The sequence below is a fragment of the Erythrolamprus reginae genome, chromosome 5, assembly GCF_031021105.1.
Source record: "Erythrolamprus reginae isolate rEryReg1 chromosome 5, rEryReg1.hap1, whole genome shotgun sequence".
NCBI lineage: Eukaryota > Metazoa > Chordata > Lepidosauria > Squamata > Dipsadidae > Erythrolamprus > Erythrolamprus reginae.
Genome location: NC_091954.1, coordinates 67459324 through 67478958, shown reverse-complemented (window position 1 = coordinate 67478958; position 19635 = coordinate 67459324). Strand labels below are relative to the sequence as shown.

Sequence of the window (19635 nt, the reverse complement as noted above, 5' to 3'; positions counted from 1 at the left end):
ATCCACTTGGTTCTTGTTAGTGTCAAATGATTTCTGCAAAGACAGTTTTGTTTTGTGCTGCTAAACTGACAGTATGTTTATTAGCACTATACAATAGTTAATCTTGCTGGCTTGAAATCATTTTGGAGATATGCCTGGATTCTTTGTAGTGTCGAATAATACAAAATACATTACAGTGATCCCTCGATTTTCGCGATCTTGATCTTCGCGAAACGCTATATCGCGATTTTTCCACCGATGACATCACTCTCTTCCTTCCTTTCTCATCTTTCTTTCTCTCTCTCTTTCTCTATCTTGCTTCTTCCTCTCTCACACTCTCTTCCTCCCTCTCTCATCTCTTTCTTTCCTTCTCTCTCTTTCTCTATCTTTCCCCCTCTTGCTGGCGGGCGGCGGGCGGGCGAGCGGGGGCATCAGCGAGGAGCCGGGGTTTCCCCTTTGCGTGGGCGGCTGGGAAACCCCGATCTTTGTCTGCTTGCTGCTGCTGCGCCGAGCAGATCAGCTGCTGGGCGGCCGAAGGAACCTTCCCTGGGTCTTCCCCCTCTTGCTGGCGGGCGGGCGAGCGGCGGGCATCAGCGAGGAGCCGGGGTTTCCCCTTTGCGTGGGCGGCCGGGAAGACCCAGGGAAGGTTCCTTCGGCCGCCCAGCAGCTGATCTGCTCGGTAGCGCAGCAGCAGCGAGGAGCCGAATCGGGGTTTCCCCTTTGCGTGGGCGGCAGGGAACGCAAACTCCACCATCTATGCATGCGCGGCCATAGAAAAAAAGGGTGCGCATGCGCAGTTGGTGTTTTTACTTCCGCAACCCTACATTGCGAAAAATCGATTATCGTGAGGGGTCTTGGAACGGAACCCTCGCGATAATAGAGGGATCACTGTATAGTGATCGCTTTTACCTGAGGTAATGCATTAGGGCAAGAAAATAAGAATTAGTCTTGTGTTAAGCACTAGTATAATCCTAGATAGCAAAGCACCATGATGGTGAACCTGTGGCTCATGTGCCAGAGGTGGCACACCAAGCCCTCCCTGCTGGCACGCACAGGTCAGGTCTCTGTGGCATTTCTTTTGTGAGCTTGTTTCTTTGCAAACAAAACAGAAGCTCATGAAACAAAAACATCTTACCTCTTGCCTTGCTGTTGGGATGCCCTGCCTCCCGCCGGCCAGCTAGTCTTCGGGTCTCTGCTGCGCATGTCTGCACATACACATGTCCATGTATGCACACTTGCATGTCTGTGTATGCACACACTCATGCATGTTTGCATACACACCTTTCAGTTTGGGCACTCGGTGCCTAAAAGGTTTGCCATCAGTGGCACAGCTTTACAGCTCTCTCTAGGCAATTGTTCTGTCCCAGCATCGAGTCCACCAAGAAATATGCGCACAAACTATTTCTAAACACAAGTTATTTGCTACTAGTAAAAACTCCTAATATTTTCTTAATGGTGGTGTCTGTTTAAAGTTCGTGAAATCATAAATGTCTTTTCGGTGTGCCAGCTGTTAATTAACGTCTTAACAACTGGCCAGAGTCCAAGCACAAAGCAAAGCAAGCAGCTCAAATAAATTAGTCTATCAGATTTTTCTTCACTTGAACTTACGAAGATTGGCAGAAAACCCGAAGGTCTTTAGCAGCAAAAGAATGCTGTTTGAAATTCACAAAAAGCTAAGCAGGGTTTGCAAAGGACAGGATCAGACCTGGAATGAATGACGTTGACTCCACTGAAACGTGACGTGGCTAAGCCTTATAGTCCAAAGGCGTGGCCAATTAGCCTGCAGCTCTATTCACAAAGAGACAACCTCTTTATAACCACTCTTGCCTTCTAACAGCCCTGCGTTCCCTAGCATCTAGAAGAGGCTCCTCCTCTTCTCCTGAGTCATTCGTGCACTTCGGGAGGTGCAGAAGGCCCTGGTTGACTTTCAGCCTCTGATACCAAGTCCTCTCCAACCTCCTTGCTATCGGACTCAGGTGCCAGATGCACGGGCCGATGGTACTGTGCCACAACTGCCTTGACCAGCAGCGCAGGACATGGACGGGCCTCAGCACTTATAGACTCAGCATAGCGCCCCCAACAATCTTGGTCCTGATCAGGAATTGTAGGGAGAAGGTGATAGACCTGGTACAGAAATATGAGATTCTATGCCTCTTCTTTATGCTCAGCACAGAGAAGAAGCTAAAAGCATAGGAAGGTGCCTCTCAGGAAAAACTTACATGCTTAGCATAGTGTAAATATTCAACTTGTCATGGCATAAGGCTATATTCCCACAACCAGAATGATCAAATTTTTGTCTCCCACAGTCACCTGACTCATCTTTGAATGTCAATAACATATAATACCAGGAAGGCATTGATTTCCTAGTACAGGGGTGTTGTCACGTGATGTATCATGACTCCCTCCCTTTGCTAAAACGGGATGGATATGGTCAATGTGTGACGCATCCAGCCTGTGGGCCATGAGTTTGACACCCCTGGCCTAGTAGGTAGCTTGCAGGTATAAGACAAGTTAGGTTGACTCAATGCAAGATGGAGTTAGTTAGGTGCAAAATCTAAGCCCATTTTGGTTAATTAAATGGAATATTTATGCAGGAGAGCGATAATATAACTTGCCTTTCTTTTTCCATGTCCTAGTTAAACATATCATGAGAATTGGACCAGTAAGAGAGACTATGAGATATAGTGTCTTAATTATTAATTGAACAAGAGTGACAAGTTAGCATTGGGATTTAAAGTACATATATTCCCATTTTTCCCCTGTGTAAAAATTGAACTAGAAGTAAACAATTTCAATTCCTTTTTCTCTTAGAAGTGAAGACTGGAACACGCTCCATCTTAGATGTTGTGGAAATCTTGGGGTAAGTAGATCAATGCAAAAATCTTTGTTCTACATAATACATCTTCTTATGTCCAGCATGTCTGTGTAAGATTGGAGTGATGGAGAAACATAAAGAAGGATATCAAAATTTTACTAAAACTTTAAGACATCAGTCGGATTGAATGAAGTTATGAATGTTGACCAGTAACATATATGTTTGAATCAGAAGTAGCTTTAAGGATAACCATAACAAAAAAGTCAACATTGCCCATTTCCTTTTGTATTTAAATAACTAAACTTGTTTTTAACTTCTTATTGTGATATTGAATATGCAGTGTTTTTTGACCATTCGTGTATGCTATGCCAATCAAAGTAAGGAAGTATAAAAGGATTGCGATGTTGAGGTTGAATAAAGGACAAGTGGATGTGGGAGGTGGGAAGGAAGATGGAGAGAAGATTAGATGAGCTTAGATGGGTATTCTGCAGTTGAATCCAAGTGTAAAAATTATTGGAAGATTTGGCTGATGGACTGACATACATGTCATACCGAGTGTGCATCATAAAACCTCTCTACAGTTGTTGCAACCAAAAGCCAGATCACACTAAATGACTTCATCATGACTTGCTGGAATGGTTTGGCCAAATCTCTCAGATACAGTGTGTTTAGTCTCTGTAAAATACATTTTTCTTTATGAGAACTGTTAACGCTAAATATATTTCATAAGGTTATTATTGAATGGCTGGCTTCTGGATTTTAAAATTCGTTTTACGTCAGGGGTCCCCAACCCCCAGGCTACAGCCCACTACTAGGCCTTGAGCCTTTCAGAACCGGGCCATGGAAGTGGCAAGCATGCCACATCCAAGTCTCCGGAGAGGGGCGGTCTACAAATCTAATTAATAATAATAATAATAATAATAATAATAATAATAATAATAATAATAATAATAATAATCCCCTCTTCCCTTGCCCCTGGTCCGCAAAACCAAAAACGATATCAAAAAGAACAGGGTATCACTAAAGCAGAATTCATCAAAAAGTTTGGTAAACTCTGCTTTATGTGATACCCTGTTCCTTTCATTAATAGAAATGGTTTTTGTCCTTTCTGCATTATTTGGAAAAGGCAGGATCATGTAGAGGTTTCTTCATTTCTGAATGAGACACAAAGGTGTATTTCATGATATATCCTTTACTTTTTTTCATACTACCACCTGTGATTGCTATTATGCGGCAGGTGGGATTTTTTTTGGAACTTATAACAAAGTGTAGCTCATTGCATATCAGTCTGAAAACCTGTGTTCTATTCTGCTCCAGGTACATAAAAATAATTACTCTCCAACTTCATAGTATTACTTTTATAACAAATATTCGTAAAATAGCTGTTTTTTTTCCTAAACTTAGCACACACAAAAACTGTAGGTAGTGAATGTAAGGAAAATAATGTAATGGCACAGAATTTGCCAATTAATATAATTTCTCATGGAGAAGAAGGATCTATAATTACGAAACTTCCAAAACTCCAAGATTGAAGTTGCGCTGGATTCTGTCTATACAAAGAATATTTTAAAACTCTGTTTAACACAGCTATTTTTCATACATTTTTGTCACACAGAAATCTCTATTCTGAACAGAAAATGTGAGTTCTTTAAATCTGAGACAAAATAGTAGAAGGGAATTGAGATAGTTGTTTCTGAGCCAATGTTAAAGAGAGAAAGGATTACAGCATTAGAGCCTAAAGTTAAAGTTAGAATTTTCAGAGAGAAAAAAGCAAGGAATATGTTTTAAGAAAAAAATGTTATTTTGTTCTTTTTTAATAGATACACATCTGAATCAGTATTTTCTTTAAGTTGTTCCTTTATTTTTATTCTGTGTAGTTAAGTCACATGTAATTGTGGTTTTTTAAAACATAATATTTCTGTGTAAGTTGTGAATTCTGCATAATTTCAGCCTTCAGGCTGAGCATGAAGATATTTGTATAATATGAGCTGTAATAAATTGAACTCCCTGCAGTATTTATTTTTGAGATTCTGCCAAGAAATTCCTATTTTGTAGCAGATGAGCATCATCTTGTGATCTCCTTGAAAGTTTTATTTTGCATTGCCTTGTAGATTTTCAGTTCAGTTACTGAACCTGAACAAGACAATTGTGTAAATCCTTTCCTACAACAATGGATACATGCATTTCAAGATGCAATGTAAAAATGCAATTTTATATTCCTTTTTACAAAGTTTGAGAGAGAAAGACCTGACTCTGCTCTTGATATACTTCTATTAAGCACACACAAAGCAAAACAGATAGAAAGCAAATATTTGGGGCATTTATAGCCCCTTTTCTGTCAGAAGCTGAGCTCAATTATTCTAGTGAACCTTAATAGAAACAAACAGTAGCGTGTTATTAAGCCAACATAATATTTGTCAGCAGCCAAATAAAAGGGAAGAAATTGGCAACTTAGTTAGGTGACTACTTTGGGGTAAAGGTGAGAATCCCTGCAAATTTTACTTGGCTGGTTGTTGCCAATTATAGGGGCAATGCTTATCTCTGTTTCAAAACCACTCAGCCAGTGCTGTCTGAAGACATTTCCATGATCATGTGGCCATCATGATGTCACACAGCACTGTTAACTTCCCACCGAAGTGGTACCTATTTATCTACTCGCATTTGCATGCTTTAGAACTCCTAGATTGGTAGGAGCTGGGACGAGGACAGCAGCTCCCCTCGTTGTGTGGCAGTCAGGTCTGAAACCTAGTCTGCTGGCTTTCCAGCTGACAAGCCCATTGTCCCACCCTATTTTTGTCTGGGCCCGAGAAATACTCTGAATTATTTTTTATTTATTTATTTTATTTATTAAATTTTTATGCTGTCCCTCTCCGCAGGCTCGGGGCGGCTCACAACAGTAATAGAAAAACAATGTACAATACAAATCTAATAATTAAAACTAAAACCCCATAATTTAAGAAAACATACACACAACATACCATACATAAACAGTATAGGCCTGGGGAAGTTATCTCAGTTCCTCCATGCCTGATGGCAGGGGTGGGTTTTAAGGAGCTTAAGAAAGGCCAGGAGGGTGGGGGCAGTTCTAATCTCAGGGGGGAGCTGGTTCCACAGGGTTGGGGCCACCACAGAGAAGGCTCTTCCCCTTGGCCCCGCCAAACGACATTGTTTAGTCGACAGGACCCGGAGAAGGCCAACTCTGTGGGACCTAATCAGTCGCTGGGATTCGTGTGGCAGAAGGCGGTCCTGGTCCGATGCCATAGGTTATAACCAACACTTTGAATTGTGACCGGAAATTGATCGGCAATCAATGCAGACTGCGGAGTGTTGGTGTAACATGGGCATACCTTGGGAAGCCCGTGATTGCTCTCGCAGCTGCATTCTACATGATCTGAAGTTTCCGAACACTTTTCAAAGGTAGTCCCATGTAGAGAGCATTACAGTAGTTGAATCTTGAGGTGATGAGGGCGTGAGCGACTGTGAGCAGTGAGTCCCAATCCAGATAGGGCCGCAACTGGTGTACCAGGCGAACCTGGGCAAACGTCCCCCTCGCCACAGCTGAAAGATGGTTCTCTAATGTGAGCTGTGGATCGAGGAGGACGCCCAAGTTGCGGACCCTCTCTGAGGGGGTCAATAATTCCCTCCCCAAGATTATGGATGGACAGATGGGATTGTCCTTGGGAGGCAGAACCCACAGCCACTCCGTCTTATCCGGGTTGAGTCTCAGTCTGAATTATACTCTGAATGTAATAAGGACATCTTAAAGAACATTTCTTGGCTGAAAAGAATAAAAATAAGAATGGCAGTTGGAGGTTCAGAAAAATATGTGCACATGTTAACAATAATTTATCAGAGCAACTTCTGATGCAATATAATTTAAACTCTGATTGAGCAAGTGTAAGAAATCTCACTCCAACTCCTCCCTGGTAATACAGTATTCTTCTTTTTACTTGCATGATTCTTAAACATTTCTTCTGGGTTTTTTTCTCTTTCTAATGCAGAACTCCACTGAAGAATGAAGATTCTCAAGTGCGGGCACAGGGCATTCAAGTGCTCTCCGAGGTCCTCCTACAGTGTTATACCCTCCTCCAAGAGCAGGAAGGTGGGACAAAATATCATTCTCACAATGTGCTAAATTTCCTCACCAGGCACAAAACTGCCCTCAGTTTTTATTCAGTGTTATTCGGTGATCAGGAGCATATGTGTAGGCAAACATAATGCAATGATTTGGTAGCCTTTGATATTCACATCTTTGTGGGGCAAAACTGGACTGTAGGATCACATAAACAACTCTTTTGTATTTTGTGATATAGATAATCCTCAACAGGGAATCCCTGCCTAACCACCCTCATTGTCCTGCATTCTGTCACACTAGCTGACTCTCAATGCCTTCATTCTGGGTTTGCACAAAACTGCTTGCCACATCAGACCATCTTTGCAAAGTCCCTCATGCCATTTTCCAAATAGTGTACAGACAAGGAGTAGAGATAGGCAGGTGGAAGGAGTTGAAACACCCCTCTGATCACAGTTGCAGGCTGGCTGCTACATGGCCATATTTTGATCACTTGGTCATGTATGTACTGCAGTGCAATGGCTATAATTTTGGTCATGGGTTTTAAGTCCAATTTTTTAATTTTTAATGGTCACAGAACAAATGGTCATGAATTGAGTATTACCGGACTGTGTGTGTGTGTAAAATTTAGAATTTTATGTGTTTCTTCCTCATCTTTACAAACATTTAAACTGTAGTGTGATTTATAGAAACATAGAAGTCTGACGGCAGAAAAAGACCCCATGGTCCATCTAGTCTGCCTTTATACTATTTCCTGTATTTTATCTTACAATGGATATATGTTTATCCCAGGCATGTTTAAATTCAGTTACTGTGGATTTACGAACCACGTCTGCTGAGAGTTTGTTCCAAGGATCTACTACTCTTTCAGTGAAATAATATTTTCTCACGTTGCTTTTGATCTTTCCCCCAACTAACTTCAGATTGTGTCCCCTTGTTCTTGTGTTCACTTTCCTATTAAAAACACTTCCCTCCTGAACCTTATTTAACCCTTTAACATATTTAAATGTTTCGATCATGTCCCCCCTTTTCCTTCTGTCCTCCAGACTAGACAGATTGAGTTCATGAAGTCTTTCCTGATACGTTTTATGCTTAAGACCTTCCACCATTCTTGTAGCCCGTCTTTGGACCCGTTCAATTTTGTCAATATCTTTTTGTAGGTGAGGTCTCCAGAACTGAACACAGTATTCCAAATGTGGTCTCACCAGTGCTCTATATAAGGGGATCACAATCTCCCTCTTCCTGCTTGTTATACCTCTAGCTATGCAGCCAAGCATCCTACTTGCTTTTCCTACTGCCCGACCACACGGCTCATTCTGGGTTTGCACAAAACTGCTTGCCACACCAGACCATCTTTGCAAAGTCCCTCATGCCATTTTCCAAATAGTGCACAGACCTGTCCAAATAGCACGTGTCCTCACAAAGCTTTGGAAGGTTTCAAAATCTCACAAGAAAGCCATACACAATTTGGACAAGACTGCATGCATTCTCTGGCCAGCTGCTGCCTTGCAAAAGTCCAGGCCCGGCCTGCGGGGTTATCAGCAGGCATAAGAAAATAGCAAAGGGCAGCAAGGGCTGCAGAGCACAGGGAGCCAAAAGAACAAGGAGTAGAGACAGGCAGGTGGAAGGAGTTGAAACATCCCTCTGATCATAATTGCAGGCTGGCTGCTACATGGCCATATTTTGACCACTTGGTCATGTATGCACTGCAGTGCAATGGCTATAACTTTGGTCTTGGGTTTTAAGTCCAATTTTTTAACACTTGTAATTTTGAATGGTCACAGAACAAATGGTCATAAATTGAGTATTACAGTGTTCCCTCGATTTTCGTGGGTTCGAACTTCGTGAATAGCCTATACCACGTTTTTTCAAAAAATATTAATTAAAAAATAATTGGTGGTTTTTTTCCCTATACCATGGTTTTTCCCACCCAATGACATCATATGTCATCGCCAAACTAATAATTTTTGCAAATAAATAACAAAAAAAATAATTATTGTTAATAAATAATTATGTTTATAAATATCAGGATCACTAAGTGTCTTATTCAATGGTGAGTACCAGTAATAATGGTGAGTAAATGGTTGTTAAGGGAATGAGAAATGGTAATTTATGAGTTTAAAGTGTTAAGGGAAGGCTTGTGATACTGTCCATAGCCAAAAATGGTGTATTTACTTCTGCATCTCTACTTTGCGGAAATTCGACTTTCGCGGGTGGTCTCGGAACACATCCCCCGCGGAAATCGAGGGAACACTGTACCAGACTGTGTGTGTGTATAAAATTTAGTATTTTAGTATTTAATTTTAGGTTTTTCTTCCTCATTTTTATAAATATTTAAACTGCAGTGTGATTTCTGTTTTGGTTTATCTTACCTTTGTGGCAGTTTTGAGTGCCTGAAGGCGTTTAGATGTACCGTCCCACTATTAATTAGTACATATGTGACAATCATGTTTATTTGGAGAAGATGAGCAGCATCGTAATATTAAACAATATCTCATATGTTCAGCCAAAAGAGTAGACTGCAAGTTTTTGGACTTGAAGGCAAAAAGATATTTTGGGGTGAGAGCAGAGCACTAGTGCGATAGTGCTACTGCACAATCCATGAAAGAATTGTATTGCTATAATAGTTTGTGCACTTGCCTACTTCATCACTTCTTTTTTCTTGGAAATCTAAAGCACTGCATACTCCTAGTAAGGAGTTGTTTGAATTGTTTGGCTGTTCCTGGATTGAGAATCCATTATGAATTTTGGCACTTTTTATTTTATTTGCAAACATATAATACTATCCGTAAATTCACATCATTCCTGACAGTGCTCATCACTGAGTATTTTCTCAGAGCTTTCACTTCTTAATGTGTCTTACAGATGTCTTGAGAGAACATTCCTTCCAGTGTTTGCCATGCTAAGAACAAATGGTTGAAACTGTGATTGTGCACTAAGAAGCGTGGTTTGGTGATAAGTGGTTGGTTATGTGCAGTTTGCATTCTGGAGTTTTTCCTTGTTATAGGAACTCTGTAATTATCACCACCAAATATTTTGATGAATGTGGGACTATCCAAGGGAAAATGAGTCTCACATCTTCAAGAAATCTGATACTTCTTTATTACTCATTTTTCTCCTGTAGTTCCAAACCTGAGCAAGATATCAGTTTGTTACATTTAATTGCTAATGTGTGATTTGAAAACTTGCTGACTAATATAGCACAGTGACTAATAATGTTTTTATTGTTAATTAAAGTAATATTAATGTTTTTTTATTCCAGTGACCCACCTTGTCTTGTTTTACGAGAACCGTCTAAAAGACAATCACCTTGTCATTCCTTCTGTGTTGCAGGGACTGAATGCTTTGGTGAGAATTTACTATCAGTGATACATACGTGATTCATTTTATAAAATTTCCAGGATCTAAATAACAGTGTCAATCTTTGGTGTGTTTCATATGTTTCTGTATCTTTTTTCCTCTACATATACAGTATTTCCTTTTTTTTAGATTTGATTTTTTTCTATTTTCCTTAGTTTATATTAGTTTTTTATCTTTGTAAAATTATTAGTAAAAATATGTACCACCTTTCCCATAAAAATAAATAGCAGAATCTTCCTAACAGAGATGAATGACTTAACCATGATTTGAATTAAAATCTACTTTGCTGAGATTCTGATTTTGTTCATGAAAGCTACTGCAGATAGAAATCTCTTAATACAGATGGACATTTATCTCTTTTTTTTAGAGCAAATGTTTAGTGTTAGCTCCAGGATTGGCAGTGTCTGTTCTCAAATCTATTTTCCAGGAAGTTCACGTTCAGGTGAGTATGGACGTCCTTTACATTCTATATATATGATTCAACATTCCTTCCAACAGTCATTATTATAGCACTGGTTATACTGTATAACATCTTATGCCTGCAGTGATTCAACATTAATAAGTAGCTAGGGCCTTTCCTTTAGTTTGGTGTCAGAGACTAAATATGTCACATTCTGCCAAATACTCTTTATAATCCTATGCTTTGCAAGTTGAAAACATATTTGATTCACTGATACTATTATTATAGAAAGAATTGTCTCCTTGGTCTGGTCAATGTAGTATATATAACTAATTACATACTGCATAAAATGTCTTGACTTATTACGGTAGATACTACAATAAAGGTCAATTCAAATCAGTTTTTTCCATAAACTTTCTTAGTTGCTTCTTTCTTTACATTCTATTTTTTGAATGATGTCCTTATGTGATAACATAATTAAAGCAGGGACAAAGTGAGGCTGGATAATTGACCCCTGAGATTAAATCTAAAACTATTAGTATTATAGGTGTTACTCTTGTATATACAGATATGGCCACAACTGAACCCAAAATTTCTGTTGGTAAGAGAGACAGTTGTTAAGTGAATTTTGCCCCATTTTACCATCTTTCTTGCCACAATTGTTAGGTGAGTCACTGTGATTGTTAAGTTAGTAACATGGTTGTTAAGTGTACCTGGTTTCTCCATTGATCTTGCTTGTTGGAAGGTTGTAAAAGGGGATCACATTTATTTATTTATTTATTTATTTATTATTTGGATTTGTATGCCGCCCCTCTCCGAAAACTCGGGGCGGCTCACAACAAGTGAAAAGACAATCCAATACATAATCCAATTAATTAAAATATTATAAATTTAAGAAAAACCCCTATACTAACATACACACACACACACAAGCATACCATATATAAATTCAACGTGCCCAGGGGGAGATGTTTAGTTTCCCCATGCCTGACGGCAAAGGTGGGTTTTGAGGAGTTTACGGAAGGCAGGAAGAGTAGGGGCAGTTCTGATCTCCGGGGGGAGTTGGTTCCAGAGAGTCGGTGCCGCCACAGAGAAGGCTCTCCCCCTGGGGCCCGCCAACCGACATTGTTTAGTTGACGGGACCCGGAGGAGGCCCACTCTGTGGGACCTAATCGGTCGCTGGGATTCGTGCGACAGAAGGCGGTCTCGGAGATATTCTGGTCCAGTGCCATGAAGGGCTTTAAAGGTCATAACCAACACTTTGAATTGTGACCGGAAACTGATCGGCAGCCAATGCAGACTGCGGAGTGTTGGTGAAACATGGGCATACCTGGGTAGGCCCATGACTGCTCTCGCAGCTGCATTTTGCACGATCTGAAGTTTCCGAACACTTTTCAAAGGTAGCCCCATGTAGAGAGCATTACAGTAGTCGAACCTCGAGGTGATGAGGGCATGAGTGACTGTGAGCAATGAGTCCCGGTCCAGATAGGGCCGCAACTGGTGCACCAGGCGGACCTGGGCAAACGCCCCCCTGGGACATTGCATCCATCATAAATATCCACTGCAACCAGTTGCCAAGCATCCAAATTTTAATTAGGTGCAACATGGGATGCTGCAATGGTTGTAAGTATGAAGAACGTCACACATAAGTTACTTCTTTCAGTGACATTGTTACTTCGCATGGTCGTTAAATGAATTTTTGTAAGTTGAGAACTATCTGTAATGTGTGAATGGAAGTTCTTATGCGCATTACCTTTATATTGGAACTAAAATATCTTGAGGTTCATGAAAAGCAGCAAAGTATATGGCGCTGCATTGGGATTAAATATGAGACACAAAAAGGAATAAAGAAAAGTTTTGACCATCTCTGCACTAAGACAGATTGTAGGCACAAGCTTTCATTTGCATTTAGTTAATCTGAATTGTCTAAATAGATAAAGTACAAATAAAGTTATCTTAAAAGAAATGGAAATAATAAAAGAGTCTAAAGAAATATGATATTAAGAATATGTGAATAATTATTTTACTAGCCATGCTTTTCTTTTCTTTTAGTCTATGCTACAGTTAAATCGTCATATTGTTTACAGTATCATCACTAATTTCATGAGCAACCGAGAGGCAGGTGAGAAGAGTATTTTTGGAACTAATTGAGTCACGTATCCAAATTGAAAACAGTGGGATCTTATTTGCTGCTTTTTTCCTACAGAGCTAAAAGGTTTAGGTGCTGATTTCACCTTGGGCTTTATTCAGGTGATGGATGGAGAGAAAGACCCACGCAACCTGTTAATAGCCTTCCAGATTGTTCGAGACATCATTGTAAAGGGATATGCACTAGGTAAATTCAGCTCAAAGTGAAGTTAATAATCCAAGGAAAAGCTTGTGTTATCCTATAGCCGGGGTAGGCAAAGTTGGCTCTTCTATGACTTGTGGACTTCAACTCCCAGAATTCCTGAGCCTATCATGCTAGCTCAGGAATTCTGGGAGTTGAAGTCCACATGTCATAGAAGAGCCAACTTTGCCTACCCCTGAATGAACTGATTGAAGAACTCCATTTTCAGTTTCTTTCCAGATCATTTGATCCATTGGAGGTGAAGCATGTCCTTCAAACCAGAAACTGTTTTGAGATGTTCAAAATCAAATGAGGGTATTTCAACCAGTCTACCCCGTGAAATATCTGAGGCAACTTCCAGTTTGGATTATTTGTTTGTAAAAACTGTCAATCAACCCTCTGGAATGGCCTAGTGCAAATGGAAACAGCTATATCAGATTGGAAGATTTTAGAAATCCATAGTACTACCCTCTTAGTTATGAGAATTTATTTTAGTAAGGAGGGATATTGAACATGGGAAATAGCTAAAATACACTCAAAGTAAAAACTGTTGAATTAAACTTGTACCTTGTTTCCCCCCCCCCCCCCAAAAAGTATCTCCTGATAATAAATCCAATTGGGTTTTTGAATACATGGCTATACAGCGATCCCTCGATTTTCGCGGTCTCGATTTTCGCGAAACGCTATGCCACAGTTTTTCAAAAAATATTAATTAAAAAATACTCCACGTTTTTTTTTTGCTATACTACGGTTTTTCCCACCCGATGACATCATACGTCATCACCAAGAGTCACTTCTCTGTCTCTTTCTCTTTCTTTCCTGTCATTCTCTGCTTCAATCATTTTCTCATTTCTCTTTTTTTCTCCCTTTTTTTCTATCATTTCTCTCTCTCTTCCTTCCACTCTTCTCTCTCTCTCTTTCTTCCTCTCTCTCACTCTCTTCCTTCCTTTCTCATCTTTCTTTCTCTCTCTCTTTCTCTATCTTGCTTCTTCCTCTCTCACACTCTCTTCCTCCCTCTCATCTCTTTCTTTCCTTCTCTCTCTTTCTCTATCTCTCCCCCTCTTGCTCTCGAACGGCGGGCGAGCGGCGAGCGAGCGTCCGGGCGGGCGAACGGGCGAGCGGCGAGCGAGCGACTGGGCGGGCGGGTGAACGGGCGAGCGGCGAGCGAGTGGCCGGCCGGGCGGGTGAACGGCGGGCGGGGGGGGCGGGGGCAGCCAACATTCAAAGCAATCTTTGTCGGCTTCCGCACTTTCGTCGCTCCCCGGCTCCACCATCTGCGCATGCGCGGCCATGGAAAAAGGGTGCGCATGCGCAGATGGTGTTTTTACTTCCGCACCACTATACCGCGGAAAATTGATTATCGCAGGAGGTCTTGGAACGTAACCCCCGCGATAATCGAGGGATCACTGTAAGGCCAAGCGCTTATTTCAGGGTTCAAAAAATATAAGACGGTCCTATTTCCAGGGAAACATGGTAGATTGTCTTGTGCCAAGCTCTAAGACAAATGTGAATTGTGGGCGACCACAGTTATGTCAGCCGATGAACTTCAAATACAGAACCTGTCTAGAATTTGAGCTTCTAATTTAATATGAAATTGTGACTATGTACACTCAGATGCCATTTTGTTATGTTTATAATTTTCAGGGCCTTTTGCAGAAGAGCTGTTTGAAGTGACTTCCTGCTACTTCCCTATTGACTTTACTCCTGTGAGTGAATTGTTCAGATGAGACATTTGTCTTATAACTAGTTCTCAAACTGAAATATGGGTGCTGAAACGGAACACTAACTGTTATGAAGAATATTTTTTATGGAGTTTATTCAGCATACCCAGGGTGGGTGGCTGAACAAGGTTACTTCCATAATGCTTTCAATCTTTAATTTTGTTCTAGCCCTCCAATGATCCTCACGGAATCCAGAGAGAAGATCTGATTTTCAGTCTGCGGGCAGTGCTGACCTCTACCCCTGTTTTTGCTGAAGTATGACAGTTTTATTCATCAGTTGGCACAGTATTGGATAACATGAAAAGGGGCATGCATTTTCATGATACTGTTTTTCACATACAGTTAAACTTATTGTTACAGTACTTTTCAAGTAAATTGTAATTGTTGTCTCTCTCCCTGATTCATACAGATGTTCCTTATTGCAGTTTTGATACACTGACTCTAGTAGACAGCTATTTTGTTTATTGGGCTTGTTTTTACACTAGACAGAAAGAAAGAAAGAGACAAAATTACTCTCTTAGCCTTTTGGAATTCCAGCACATTAGGGAAGCTGCCTTTTTCCTACTATAGCAGCCTTTTTCACCAATTAGTTATGTCCTGCAGATCTTTCTGAACCTATTTACTCCTGCTGAGGGTTTAACTTCAGCTTCTTCCTTCAACTTCCTAAATGCTTGGATTCACAGAATATAAACACAGCACCTTCAATATCCAAGAGTCTCTACCATTGTCTAATAGATCTGCCGCTTTATACGTAAATTAGACAAGAAGCTTCTCAGTGTTTACATATTACTTTACACACAGAAAAAGGCCCTCGGCCTTGGGACCAATTTATAATATGTAGATATATCATTCAGATTGTATCACTCTGCCATAAGAGACTGAAAATAAATCCATCAACACTGATATTTGGGAAAGATTTCTAATTTGTCAATAGTAAGGGAAATTGTTTCCAGTACGTTCACCTCCAAGTTTAATTCCTGGTAACTTCCCTGGAATGAATCCATGTGGTTTTCTTGGCATGATATAAAAGTGGTTTAACATGGTGTTCTAGAAGGTGTGTGTGTGTGTGTGTGTGTGTGTGTGTGTGTGTGTGAGAGAGAGAGAGAGAGAGAGAGATATTTTATCCAGAAATGTGTTTTTAATATTTTCTCCAAAATGTGTTTTTATTACCTTTTCCTCCTACAGTTCCTACTTCCATTGCTCATTGAGAAAATAGACTCAGACGTACAAAGTGCCAAGCTGGATTCCCTGCAAACCCTGGTGAGGGCACTCAATAGCGATAACTAAATTTACTTGAGCCATGGGAATTAGTTTTACTTTATGCCCAAATGGTGCAATGTACTGGCAATGGGGGCTGCTTGTCGTTTGGCAATTAAGACGCGCAGCTAATTATTTCTGTGTATCTCTTTACAGATTGCTGCATGCAAGATCTACGGGCATAAAGAACTGAAAGAATTCCTCCCTAGCCTTTGGTCATCCTTGCGCACCGAAGTAAGAAGAAGTAGTGTATTTGTGGGGGTAGGTGGGTGAGGAGGAAATAGACTGAGCTGCTGTGGAACAGTGTATTCAGAACTTCCCCACTCTGCTGCAGATTTATATAGAGACTATATAGTTTTGCAGTGAATAATTATGAATAGTATAACATTTGAAGAAGCCATAGAAAGAAATGGAAGAAATAGATTAAACCTGCTTTTTAAAGATGTCTATAATGTCTAAATACATCCACTGTAGTAAAAACAAGAAGATAATAATAATCATAATAATAATAATAATTTATTGGATTTGTATGCCGCCCCTCTCCGTAGACTCGGGGCGGCTAACAACAATGATAAAAACAGAATGTGACAATCCAATAATAAAACAACTAAAAACCCTTATTATAAAACCAAACATACACACAGACATACCATGCCTAACTTGTAATGGCCTAGGGGGAAGGAATATCTCAACTCCCCCATGCCTGGTGGTATAAGTGAGTCTTGAGTAGTTTACGAAAGACAGGGAGGGTGGGGGCAATTCTAATCTCCGGGGGGAGTTGGTTCCAGAGGGCCAAGGCCGCCACAGAGAAGGCTCTTCCCCTGGGGCCCGCCAAACGACATTGTTTAGTCGACGGGACCCGGAGAAGGCCAACTCTGTGGGACCTTATCGGTCGCTGGGATTCGTGCGGTAGCAGGCGGTTCCGGAGGTAGTCTGGTCCAAAGCCATGTAGGGCTTTAAAGGTCATGACCAACACTTTGAATTGTGAACAGAAACTGATCGGCAGCCAATGCAAGCCACGGAGTGTTGGAGAAACATGGGCGAATCTTGGAAGCCCCACGATGGCTCTCGCGGCTGCGTTCTGCACGATCTGAAGTTTCCGAACACTTTTCAAAGGTAGCCCCATGTAGAGAGCATTGCAGTAATCGAACCTCGAGGTGATGAGGGCATGAGTGACTGTGAGCAGTGACTCCCTGTCCCAATAGGACCGCAACTGGTGCACCAGGCAAACCTGGGCAAACGCCCCCCTCGCCACAGCCAGATCTGACTGCCCCTTTTTCATAGGTGTTCCAGACAGCAAGTGAGAAGATAGAAGCAGAATGCTTATCTGCTTTGCGAGCTCTGGCCGCATGTCTGTCCCGTTCGGTGCTTGGAGCTGATGATGAGGATCTTCTGGATTCCTTTCTTAGAGGAGTTCTGCAAGGTAAGCCCTGAAGAGCTCTTATGTTGGTTTTTGGGGTCCTAGGATAGGTATTCTGTTGTTGTTCCTTGATGTGCTAATGAAAGAAGTAAATACCTTGAAGAGAAGATAGTTAATTTTAATGTTACAGTGATGATTTGGCTCTCAGCAGTGAAGGGGACGGGAACCAGAGAATTGTTTAAAATTAAACATTAATCCTGTTGCCAATCATCACCCTAGTGTACCACAGAACACTGCACAACAGGACAACTAGACACAAGAACAGTTTTTCCCCGAACTAAACAAATAATTCCCTCAACGCTGTCAGACTTTTTACTAAATCTGCACTTCTATTTCTACTAGTTTTTCTCATCATTCCTATCATCCTTTTCCTCCCACTTAGGACTGTATGACTGTAATTTGTTGCTTGTATCCTAAGATTTTTATTAATATTGATTGTATTGCTTATTTGACCCCTATGACAATCATTAAGTGTTGTACCACATGATTCTTGACAAATGTATATTTTATTTTATGTACGCTGAGAACATATGCACCAAGACAAATTCCTTGTGTGTCCAATCACACTTGGCCAATAAAGTTCTATTCTATTCTAATGGAATAAACACAATGTTGGTGCTTCTTTTTCAAGGCATGCTATTACTCTTAAGGAGTCTTTGTTTATTTTAGATTGCAGGCACCATCTATGCGAGCCTGACATGAAGCTGGTGTGGCCAAGCGCTAAGCTCTTGCAGGCAGCTGCAGGAGCTTCTTTGGGGGCTTATTACCAGATCACAAGTAGTGTCCTTCCTTTGCTGTTGGAACAGTATGACAAGCATGAGCAGGTGAGAAGAAATTGGGGCAGAAAACCTTCCATTGAAGAGCAAGGTTAAAAGGTCCCGTGGCTCCAGACTCAATATAGTTTGTGGCAGTTCGGTCGTGCCTTAGGCCCGTGATGGTGAACCTGTGGCATGTGGGCAGGCACCCCAGCCGTCGCTCCCAGCCCAGCTACAGCACACAGGTGTGTGCCCCTCCCACCTTCCAGCTGGTCTTTAGGTCTCTGCCATGCGGGAGTGGGGGGGATGCAGGAGATGCACACGCGCATGTGCGGGAGGCACTCACATTGCATTTATTGGTGCAGCTGGACACGACTCCACCCTGAGACACTGGCCTTCTGGTGCTGCCTCTTTGCTGGTGCGAACAGCCTGTACCCACAGCCTCTTTGTTGGCACAAACGGCCTGCAGCTGCAGCTGCTATCATGGGCTTCCCTAAACATACCCATGTTACTCCAACACTCCGCAGTCTGCATTGGTTGCCGATCGGTTTCCGGTCACAATTCGAAGTGTTGGTTATGACCTATAAAGCCCTTCATGGCATCGGACGAGAATATCTCCGGGACCGCCTTCTGCCACACGAATCCCAGCGACCAGTTAGGTCCTACAGAGTTGGCCTTCTCTGGGTCCCGTCGACTAAACAATGTCGTCTGGCGGGACCCAGGGGAAGAGCCTTCTCTGTGGCGGCCCCGACTCTCTGGAAGCAACTCCCCCCACATATCAGAGTTGCTCCCACCCTCCTTGCCTTTCGCAAGCTCCTTAAAACCCACCTCTGTCATCAGGCATGGGGGAATTGAAATTTTCCCCTCCCCCCCTATGCTTATAGAATGTATACATGGTATGCTTGCATGTATGATTGGTTCTTTAAATTGGGGTTTTAAAGATAATTTTTAATATTAGATTTGTTTACATTGTCTTTTTTATTGTTGTTAGCTGCTCCGAGTCTTCGGAGAGGGGCGGCATACAAATCTAATAAATAAATAAATAAACCTCTTTGTGAATGGCCTGCAGCCACACCTCTTTGCTGGTGGGAGGGCACTCCCTGCACCCCGCTTTGGATTCCAGGTTGGTGCAGTAGTCTTTCCAGGCCCAAAATGGGGTGCGGAGGGGCCCTCTCACCAGCAAAGAGGTGCGACTGCAGTCTGTTTGCTCTGGCAAAGTGGTGGCAGCGGCAGGCCAGTGTCTCAGGGTGGAGTTGGGCCCAGCTGCACCAATAAAGGCCCGGAGTAGCCGCCCACTGTGTTTTGCCTTCCAGGTTGGTGCAGGAAGCGTTGCAGGCCCAAAATGGGGCCTGGGGGAGCCCAGGGTGCATGCACAGGGCAGCTGGGGTACATGTGTGGTGACCTGCTCTCATTGCCTTTTCTGGGTTTAGGTACATATACGTGCACACGCTTTGGTGAGACCCCATTTGGAATACTGTGTTCAGTTCTGGAGACCTCACCTACAAAAAGATATTGACAAAATTGAAC

General features: G+C 41.7%; 1 protein-coding gene across 2 annotated transcripts in view; it reads left to right on the top strand.

Annotated features, from left to right (window-relative positions):
* The window catches only part of MMS19 (MMS19 homolog, cytosolic iron-sulfur assembly component), a 39921-nt gene that overhangs the window by 2462 nt on the left and 17824 nt on the right, over positions 1-19635 (top strand). Inside the window, exons 2-13 of one of the 2 annotated variants that reach the window (XM_070752904.1) lie at positions 2791-2839; positions 6796-6896; positions 10129-10214; positions 10594-10668; positions 12679-12748; positions 12833-12961; positions 14600-14661; positions 14845-14931; positions 15862-15936; positions 16090-16167; positions 17218-17356; positions 18023-18177. In XM_070752904.1, the coding sequence (XP_070609005.1) occupies positions 2791-2839; positions 6796-6896; positions 10129-10214; positions 10594-10668; positions 12679-12748; positions 12833-12961; positions 14600-14661; positions 14845-14931; positions 15862-15936; positions 16090-16167; positions 17218-17356; positions 18023-18177 (1106 nt within the window). The remainder of the gene's footprint in view (positions 1-2790; positions 2840-6795; positions 6897-10128; positions 10215-10593; positions 10669-12678; positions 12749-12832; positions 12962-14599; positions 14662-14844; positions 14932-15861; positions 15937-16089; positions 16168-17217; positions 17357-18022; positions 18178-19635) is intronic. The other variant, XM_070752905.1, reaches the window with a different exon arrangement.